General features: G+C 49.7%; 1 protein-coding gene across 2 annotated transcripts in view; it reads right to left on the reverse strand.

Moving 5' to 3' along the window:
• The window catches only part of ZDHHC20 (zinc finger DHHC-type containing 20), a 51072-nt gene that overhangs the window by 18368 nt on the left and 22104 nt on the right, over positions 1 to 10600 (reverse strand). For both annotated transcript variants that reach the window (XR_002780339.1, XM_011360222.2), the window contains exons 4-8: positions 8663 to 8766; positions 3642 to 3762; positions 2297 to 2366; positions 1129 to 1161; positions 498 to 618 (exon numbers count right to left, since the gene is read on the reverse strand). Coding sequence is in view for 1 of the 2 variants with exons in the window: in XM_011360222.2 (XP_011358524.1) it covers positions 498 to 618; positions 1129 to 1161; positions 2297 to 2366; positions 3642 to 3762; positions 8663 to 8722 (405 nt within the window). In the remaining variant the exon portion in view is untranslated. The remainder of the gene's footprint in view (positions 1 to 497; positions 619 to 1128; positions 1162 to 2296; positions 2367 to 3641; positions 3763 to 8662; positions 8767 to 10600) is intronic.

The following is a 10600-nucleotide window of genomic DNA, read 5'->3' on the forward strand; positions in this document are numbered from 1 at the left end:
CAGAAATTATTAATAAAAAGGACTGCTTTTAAATAAAAAGAAAATCAGAAATCATAAAAGTAATACTTTAAAAATACAAAACGTTGAAAAAACATTTGCAACTCATGACAGGAAAAGGATCACTATCTAGAGACAGGAAAGAGACAAGTGATGCCCAGCGCGGGGGACGCCGCTTCCGTCGCTGGAAAGCCACAGTGGGCCTCGTCGACTCAGACAAAGGCAGTCACTTCTCTGAGACTGACACGTCTGCTGTCAGAGTGTGGCTGACACAGCCTGGGTCACTCTAAAGCAGCTCACTGTATCCTGTTTAATATTCACTTATTTACAAGTAAACACGTACCTGTGAAGGTAAATATCACCTGTTTGCCCTCTGATCCATTATAGATTCTAACTAGGAAAATTAAAGTGTAGCTACTCATAATAAAGAATAAATTCCTTGCGAATATAGCATCTTAAAAAGTCTTAAGTACATGTTTTAAGAGAGAAAAAAGACTTACCGTCCAAAATTTTATAAAGTACTGTAAAACTGTTGCAGCCACGAAAAGGCAATATAATAAGGAATACAATAAAAACAGCAGGAAGAACTTGTAATTAGAAAATCCCACACAGTTATTCACCCTAAAAGAATAAAACAGGACAAATCATAAACTCACAAAAATCAAAATCAGGGGCTGGAAGGAGGGGAAACGGGGAGTCTGTGGCTGGCCGCACGAGGTGACACATTCAACACCACCGGAGTGACCTCAGAGACGGGTAAGTTGGTGAACTGTATGCTTTCTTTTTTTACTGTAATAACAACGATAATAAGACTTTTCAAAAAACTTAATTGTTATTACTTGGAAATGCTCATTTGGGCAGTATGGAGCAATGCCTTAATTGTGGATGTATGTTTTTAATAAATGCTATAAGGAATTTGGAATTTTGACGTTAATTCTTAATGTTTAATTATTTGGGTTAATATCAAAATGCATTTTTAAAGGAAAACATTTAATATAAAGATGTATATACATATATATCTATGAGTAATTAAATTGACCTTGAAAATTTAGGAATGCTGAGGTAAATCGCTCTAAATTCTCTGCTCCCGCCCCTCCCCTACCCCGTGTGAGTCCCTGTTTCAATACATACCAAGGACAGTGATGGTCCATCTTAAGAATACATCTAAAAAACAAATATGCATAAGAAAACCCATGTAGGAAATTCTCCTAATTCTAATTTCTGATCCTTTTTTCCTTAAAATTTTCCCTTTACAGATATATCTTAGAAAAACCAACCCAGTAAACATGAGGTTAGAGACAATTTCTAATATTTCCACCAATACTTTCATAGGCAAGAGGTAAAGATTTTTTACCCCAGGAATGCAGCTGAGCACAGGCGGTCAGTCACCTGGGACCACAATTTGCAAGTGACATTTTAATATACAGATATTGTGCAAATAGCACTTGGTCCGCTAGCTTGGTCCAGCTGACAAATCAGCTGAGGGAAATAAAACGAAATACAGAAATCCCTATTTTAAATATGTGCAAGTCATAAAAATAAAACTTTAGAAGCAAATCTGTTAAAATATTAACACTGATGGGCTTATAGATGGTTCTTTTTTTCCACATATTTTATAAAATTCTATCCCATGGATAAGCACTACTGTACTTTTATAATCAGAAAAAAAGAATCCCACAATTTGCATCCCGCATGTATGTGTAATTTATTTTGTACGAAGTTGGACCGTAGATCATCTCAAAAAATACACTAAATGAGTAAACGAACACTCAGAAGGTTGAACAGCTTGTCTAACTCAAGTTCACGGACTAAGTGGGATTCTCAAACTGGAGGTCTTCCCTTTGACACACTGCCTTCTCACGGGTGCATGGGAATAAGCCTTTCAAATTTTTCAGGGAACAATGTTACAAAGGGTAACTGAGAACAGTATTTTTGTGGTTTGTTAGGTTTTAATATCAACATTAATAATAAAATAAAATGATTGTCTTTAGGTCTTTTTAACCCAGGAAATAAAGTTATCATTCTCAAGGGGGATATTACATACTTGCTTGTCAATATTCTGTACAAGCATGGACATATATGTAAAGAAAATTCTACCAACCAGTACAGGAACTGTTATCGAAGATCGCCCCGAAGAATATTCTAGCTTACAGGAATATCCGTTAGTCCGCGCACGTGGCAATGATGGGGAGGGAGAAGCGTTTGCTGAGGATGAAGCATGGGATGCCCCGTCCCCTTCTGCTCTCCCATCGGCCCCCAGTGCTGGGGCGTAAGGAGGGCGAATGCGGGCAACACTTACGTGTCACACGCCGAGCAGTGATGCGCGCGGTCAGGCTTCATCAGCTGGCATCTTTCGCAGTATCTGATGGCTACATGTAAGAGGTAAGAGGAACTGGGTGAAGGAGGTACACGCCCAGTGAACTTGACTATAATGTCCGCTTTCATTCTTTTTTATTTGACATTTTTTTTTCTTTGCTTTCATTTCTTGTATAAACAGCTCAGGGGAAAAGGACAACTACTGACTGTCATCAGGTTGCACACTAGTTCTCCTACTGACTGTCTGGGTTCCTGGGTCAGCAACTCACTTTCTATGAGCCTCAGTTTCCTCTTCTGCACATGCAATGAACGACTGTGCAGATTAAAACAAATCTTGGGAGCAAATCGTACTCTCAACAAAGCACTGAGCCCCGTCTGGGTGAGTGCGGGGTGGCCCAAGGCTGCTCTCCAGGGCGGTGGGCAGCGCCACCAGCAGTGAGAGCAGGGAGGCCCTTGGCGCAAACGCTTCCTGCTCGCGGCTCCCAGCACGAACCGCTGCGGACATCAGGGGGTCGCGCTAAGAGCAGGCCACTTGACCTTGACCCAGAGTTTTGAGTGTCATCTCGAGGCTTCATAAATTCTCTAAAATCTGGAATTTGGGGTTAAAAACATCTATCTAATCTGCACAACTACAACTACTGAACAATTATTGTACACTGGATCCTTCGTAATTAAATATAAAAGGGGATTATTTTAAATTAGCTATCATTTACTGAAAACTGATTCTATATCAAGATCTATACCCAGTGTGCGTGTCACTGACGGATCCACTAACCCAGAGATGCAGGCATCATCATCCTCATTTACAACGAGGAAGCCAGTGGCTCTCGCTGCACTACTAGCGGAAAAGCTGGGGTCTGCGCTGAAACCCACACTTCATTCTATGCAGGCAATTTACTACTTATGCAAAAAAGGACAGCATTTGACACATGAAAACTCAGTCAAGTACCCCCTCAGAAAACCTCCACTTGAAGTCGCAATGTTTGTGTCACTGCCCACGGGGAAGGCTCCTTGTCCCTCCCCTCGGGGTGAAGCACAGCGGGCTCTGGGCCAGAGCGCCTCGATTCACACCTGCTTCTTCACATGACCTGTGTGACTCTGTGACACGTTACTTAGCCCCTGTGCGTGTTTCTTAGTCTGTGAAATGGAGACGAGAGGGCCCGCCTCGCAGGGCCGTGGCGAAGCCGAAGTGGGCTCCCAGGCGCCCGCACTCAGAACCGGCAGCCTGGCCCGCGCCCTCATCGGCCAGGCGAGCGAGTGGACCTCACAGGAATGACCGCTCCCTAGATATTCTCTGGAAAGAAAAGCTTCAGGTTTGTTTTCCTTACTTTTCGAGGCTGAGGTGGTGTAGATAGGTAAGTCCCTTGCTGTTCTTCTCAAAATTGCTTGTTGTCTTTCTTGGCTGAATTCTTTTTCATAACGTTCCTTTTCAGAACTGGACAGGTAGAACTATAAAAGGAGAAATAACTGTTAATTCTTTTCAATCCCCCGGTTAATTACCATCACACTCAGAAAACAAAGTTTTACCCAAAACAGAAAAACAAAACTTTTCCTCTATGAAGACAAAACTTGTCTTCGAATTTAAGACGCTAAATCAAGTACACCTGAACAAAACCACACACCTCTGACACACTGAAGGATGTTCGCGCCACACGATGACGGCAAAGGACACGAACGCAGTATTTCTGCAGCTTTGTTTTTATAAAGTTAAATTCTTCCACCCAGAGAGGTTTAATATATTTTTTCTATTAGTAATAATTTTGGTGTTTGAAGCTAGTGTCAAGAGATTTTTAATTTTTAGAAAACTGTCCAAAGAGTCACTTGCTTTGGGTAAAGGCTAAATCACAGACCTCGGGGTCCTACTATTTCCTGCCAATGTCTCCATGAGGTCCACAAGTCATTCTTTCGCTACTTCGCGTTGGCATTTAGACAGCTACGGGCAGACCCTTCCTCAGAACAGTGAGGACCGTCAAGGCAAGGACGGTCTCTGTCATGCAGAGATGGAGCTGTTTCAAGTTCACGTCTTTGCTTCGTTCCCGTGGCGTGGCGGCCTCGTGTTTGCCTCCTCCAACAGAGGTCCCCTTCAGAGGAGTAGTTGGTGGCCCCTCCGCTGATGCCATCCCAGCATCAAGGACCCTCGGCTCCACGCTTCCGTTTCAGGGGCCAGAGGTTCACAGCTCTCCTGGAGGGAAGCAGAGCCTCGCCACCGGCAGCTGCCTTTCGGGACACTGGCCGTAGCTGTTCATGAAGAAACAAGCCTGGGAAAGGGCTCTGCCGCCACCCACCTCCCGCTTCAGGACCCAGCGCCCAGGGTGCGGCCTGCGCCTGATGCGAGTTGAGGGTGCTGAGCCCCCGCCGTGTCCGGCTGCTCCTGCCACGTGCGCTCGGCTCGCCCTCAGCCAGCTGCAAGTCGCTCCTGTCACTTCTGGACTCTGAGACTCCGTTGGCCTTTCTCCTGTGTCCAAAATGTCACATGACCCGACGCTGCCTCCCTGTGTTGGAACTTTCGGGCCTGCGTGACCCCCGTGCCCAGGTCCCTGTGGATCTGTGTCTGCTCGTCTGGTCACCAGGGCACTGCGGTTGGGGGTGGAAGAGGCCATTTCGATCGCCTAGCCCGGCTGCCACAACCAAACCCTGCCGGTGCAAGAAGTCTCAGGTCACTTACAAGGCAGGAGAAGTAACACGGCCACCTGACCGGGACGGAAGGGAGCAGCACGGAGGCCGCGATCTGACAGGTGAGGCTCTGGATGCTGGTCATCCTGCCCCTCGGCAGGGAGGAGCCCCCTGAACTCTGTGGTCCAGAAACCGGCCCCCGGAAGCAGCCCGCCCCTCCCAGGAGCTGAGACTCGCTAGTTCTGAAGCATCGTGATGTTAGCGCACATCTAGGCAGCAGAGCTTCCTGTGAGATCTGGGCAGACGGCCCAGGCTGTCCTCCTTCTGGCCCGCGCAGTACCTAGGCCCAAACGTCGTCACTTCTTAGCAACTAAGGTTTCAAATTATGAAATGAGATGTTCCAAATGAACATCTCAAGAAATGTGAGAATTTTAGATGGGGAATGGAATAAAACTAATTGATATGCATTAGTTTTGAAATTATTACTAAAAGTCTATTTTTCATTAAAAAGTACCAAACAAAATTCAAGCTATGAAATGTCATTATTTTAAAATCGGTGTTCAGGCAGCTCAATTTAAATACATATTAAATACCAGCTAAGAGCTTGGCATCCTATATGCCAGGGACCAGGGACCCAAAGACCGAGGAGAATGCAGCCCGTGCCATCGAACGTGCACCCTGTCTCGTGGGGATGTCGGATCAGCCACGTGAAGAGCTGCAGATTACAGGTCAGTATGATGATACGGCGCCGACAGCACCGCGCAGGTAAGACAGAAGCTCCCTTGGGGGTGCTGCCCACGAGGGCTTCCGGGAAGAAGTGGTCCCTAAGCTGCGTTTCGAAGGATGAACAGGAACCTGCGGGGAGACACAGAGCGGGCGAGGACCTGGGCAGAGCGTGTAGAAGGCGCAGGCGTGCGGGGCGTGAGGCCCGTGGCATCCCAGCTGCGGAAGGGCCTGGCACCTCACGCGGGATCATGATCTCTACGGGCAGCCGGCTGACAGTCTCCGCGGGCGGCCGGTGATGGGGACACTTCCTTCAGAGAGATGACTCTTAGTGAGTGTGGACACCGCCAGCTCTTCCTCTGCTGCTGCCGCTGCAGCGGCCACTCACACACGTGTGTCACAACCTGTGTGTCAGTCACACACCAGGCTGACTCCAGGGGATGAGGGGACGGCGGTAAACAGCTTCTTCCTCCCAACGGTCACCCTTCAGGGCGAGCCCTCGAAGCTCGTGCCAGCGGCCCCTCAGCCAGGTTCGCGGCCGCGCTGCCCGACCCGCTTTCCTGCCAGCGGCCCCGGCCTGCGTGCTCCACCACGGGGCTGGTTCTTTTGCAAGCTGGTCACAGTCTGTGATCCTGTCCCCTCGCTGACCAGCGGTCTCCCCCTTTAAGACATAACAGCGCTGTCTGTCTTGCTGTTTGTGTTCCCAGAGCCCGCCACCGTGTGACAAACAGCAGGTGCTCAGTCCTTGCTGAGGAAAGAATGGGAAATCCCCAAAATGGACGTTTTTGCTTTTTATATCAATCGGTTCCCGTGGATCTGATGCCACTGCCGCTCTGAGCGATGAGCTCCGGAGTCCCCTTCCCGCTGCCACCGGCCTCAGGGCTTCGTGCTACTTGGAGGAGCCACGCGGTCCGCGCTCAGCAGGTCTGTGGGGGAAGAGGCCTTGAGGTCCTGCTCTCGGTCGTCACGGCCGCCTGGCGGAGCTGGCGCCTCGCGGGTGCGGCGTTCGCCCTCGGCGGGGCAGCGAGCGAAGGCCCACGTGCTGGCCGGGAGCCGATGTGGAGGAGAGCGCGACAGAAGTGATCTGTCCCTCGGGAAGTGGAGGTTCCAGAGGGGACACACGCAGGGACACCGGCAGGCACAGAGGCAGACGGCGGGCGAGGGCTTAAGCCCGGGCGGAGCACAAATGGCCCGAGCGAGGCGACGAGGCCTGACGCCGCCTCACGCGCTACCACTGCCCGCGGCGCCCCGCAGCCCATGCTGACCGTGGCACCGCACCTCGGCTGACCACGTGTGTTGTTAAGCGACCCGGCCGCCACGACCGCCTCCGCAGCTCACAGAGGTCACGTGTGAGCTGCAGACGGCTGAGCAGTCTCCGTCACCTGGCTGCCAGGTGGCAGGGGTCTGGGTGGCCCGTCCGAGGTCCTCGCCTCTCCACCACACTGCTCCTCTGAAGTGTCACCCACTGCTTCTCTTGTTTGTCTTGATTTCCTAGATGAGACCTGAACATTCACATATGCTACATTTTCAACAGCCATCCCTGCTAGTTGTCAGTTAAATAAGATCAGGTCATTTCAACTTAGAGATTAAGACATGGATGGCATAACTTTAAGGGCTGGCTGAAGAAACACTAAGTTTTATTAATGGTCATATTACCCCTTAAAACAAAAGCACTCAGTAGGGGAAATGGGCACAAAGTCTGGCTCTGACTGTACACATGCCTCACGATCCAGCGACCCGCTTCCCGAAGAACTGCCCGTGCTGGTGCGTGTGCACCACGCACGTGTGCCAGAGCATCACAGCGGCCTGTGGTGACCTTCCCCTGGAAGCTGCCCAAACACCCGTGACCTGAGCAACACAAAGCATGTTACCTGCCACGGCTGGACAGAAACGATGAGCATGAATGGCCCACAAGTGGGCACAGCGACACGGACACTTGTCACAAGTAGAATGCCGATGAAAGCCAGACACACAGCGCACGTGTTGTGTGACCCCATTTACGTGAGGCACACAACCAGGCAGACCGTGGAGGAGGTGGGAGGTGGCCGAGGAGCTCACGGGAGGCTGGTGATGCTGTCCCCTGAGCTGGTGGCAGGTACTCAGCTCTGCCCAGTCTGTGAAACGTCACCAAGTGTACATTATGGTACGTATACTTCTCTACATGTATGTTCTTCTGTGAGTGAAATAGAAGCTAATATTTTTAAACATATGGTCTATAAGTTTCAATGAATTTCGATGAGTTTTAATGGAGAGAAATAATTACATCGTTCCCGTTGGCTAATGCTACGTGAGTGCCATGGTGTGAAGGGGCTGCATGAAAGCTTTATCCAAGTGCGTCTCACTTAACCTTGACTGACACCCGAAGGAGCCTGGCACTATGAGCAGCTCCCTTGTCCAGCGAGGGACCCGAGGCTCAGGCTGCAGCAGAAGCCCCAGACCCAGACACCCCCAGCTCCAGCACACACTCTGGCGCGCCTGGCCGCACGGTGGTTCAGGCGACATCACGGTGAGAGAGACGTGCCAGTCAAAGCCTAACTCCACGGGAATGTTCGCTCGCGTCTTCCAAGTGGGGCCGTCCCTTAGCCATGCTAAGGGACAACAAGCCATAACCTAGACAAGTCGTTTCCCTCCAACGCTGTCTTCAGTTGCAGCCTGTTCGTTCAGGCCTGAGAAAATGCAAACATCGGGGTTCCCACAAACAAACCCCGCTTTCCCGACTCGCTTCCACCCCTTAAGATGTTTACCCCAATGAGATAAAGTGTGTCCCTAGTTTAAGGAAATATAGCATGGCAGAAAAACATTAGTACAGCTAAACTCTGATACCACAATTCGCCGCTGGCGTGCCGCGTCAGTGGGCCGTGGGCCGAAGACTCACACCCACGACGCAGTTACCAGCACGTCTCATGAACGGAAACAGAACAAATGCGTTAGGTCATAAAGGTTTAGCGAAGGTCATACGGGGGAAACCCACAATTAGTTACAGCATTTGGCAATTTACCAACATTAACTTTACCTCTTTGGAGGGGGAAGCGGGAGACGTGAAAATTGTCATCCAATACGACCATACAAACATAACAAAGAACAGATGGAAAGCCACAAGGTAAACAACGGCCTTTCCTGGTAAATAAAAACAAATAATATTTCATTGATCCCAGTGAAAACAAGAAAAAAATTACATTAGAACAAAAATTTAGGGTCAGGAGGCTTAACCTAATAAAACATTTAATTAAAACATATGAAACACATCAAATATACAAAGTCCTTTACCTGCATGATGTAACGTTACAGATACGAAGAAGCATCCTGCTCCTGCATTTCAGAGTTATCAGTATGGTTTGTAAGTAAAGACTGCGGTCTGAGATGCAATGAGATTTTATAAAGTTGCTAAACATTGAAATTAAAACTCCTTCACTCACTACAGTTCAAGCTCTTCCTAAAAGTTAGACTTTAAATGACTTAAAACAGATTCCATCACTATGAACATTAAATCCAAGGAAATATAAACTGAAAATGCATAAAAGAAGTTCCTACCACAGTGAATAATCAGCACGTTTGAAAAACTCAATTCCTGGATTGTTCAGAAAAGGCATCTTGAATTTCATTCTCCTTTTTGACATAGGATAATGAAAAAATTTCAGCCAATTTGAATTTCTGCCATAACTGTTTCCTAGGTGGATCAGTGTAACATTCCAGCATCTTAATCACCAAGTATTAACTCGCTGATATAACTCAGAGCTTTTTGCTGTGTTCTGGAGTTTTCCTACCTAAAGAAGTGGACTGGCTTCTACGATAAGCCAGAACTGTCTAGCAGGTGCTTGAACTCTTTCCGTTGGGAATGTAGCATCACAAAAATGCACAGACGAGCATAAAAGTCTGAAATGTTACTTTTTAAAGTTCAGATCGAATATTGCTTCTTCCACTAAAGCCTTCTCCATCACTCTCAGAATTCATCACCCCTCTCACTCTACTCTCCAAATAACTCGCTCAGACTTCAATTAACTGCTTAATGTTGATGAGCTCCATGCAAAACACTTAGCGCCTGGCGCAGAGTAAAAAGCCTCAATAAACGTGGCTATTATCACTGCTGAAGGGAAGCAGAGCCTCGCCACCGGCGGCTGCCTTTCGGGACACTGGCCGTAGCTGTTCATGAAGAAACAAGCCTGGGAAAGGGCTCTGCCGCCACCCGCCTCCCGCTTCAGGACCCAGCGCCCAGGGTGCGGCCTGCGCCAGATGCGAGTCGAGGGTGCTGAGCCCCCGCCGTGTCTGGCTGCCCCCGCCACGTGCGCTCGGCTCGCCCTCGGCCAGCTGCAAGTCGCCCCTGTCACTTCTGGTCTTTGAGACCCCATCGGCCTTTCTCCTGTGTCCAAAATGTCACATGACCCGACGCTGCCTCTCTGTGTTGGAACTTTCGGGCCTGCGTGACCCCGGTGCTTGTGCCCGTGTCCGCGCGCCAGAACGTTGCTTTCCCCTCCCATCTGCTCTGCAGTCTGGTCACCGCCCGGCCAGGACTCAGCGGGCGGCAGGAGGGCGGGTTTGCGCCCCACGCCGCGACTACTGCGCAGGCGCCCTGGTCACCTCGCGCGGCTCCGGGTGCGCACGCCCGCGGGTGTCTCCCAGGGGACCGGGACGCACAGCCTACTGACCTGCGGTGCCGGGAGCGACCTCGGAACGAGGCCGCCAAGCCTTTACGGCGCTAACGTGTTCAGAGGGCTGTCCTTCCCTAGGCCTGGGGTTGTTTCCCTTATATTCTTGGTTTTAAGAATATCCTTTTAAAATAAAGTAATACAAAGTTGGCCACGGCTGGGAGCCTGGCACTTTCCTGCAGGTGTCCAAGAGGCAGTGCGACGGACCCCAGTTCCAGCCGCCCCACCCTCGGTCCGCGGCTGCTCTAGTCCTCGCCCACGTGCCCTAGGCCTCGGGGACCTTGGGGGCGACCCCGACGGCCGCTGCT

Source organism: Pteropus vampyrus, unplaced genomic scaffold (assembly GCF_000151845.1).
Source record: "Pteropus vampyrus isolate Shadow unplaced genomic scaffold, Pvam_2.0 Scaffold52, whole genome shotgun sequence".
Lineage (NCBI taxonomy): Eukaryota > Metazoa > Chordata > Mammalia > Chiroptera > Pteropodidae > Pteropus > Pteropus vampyrus.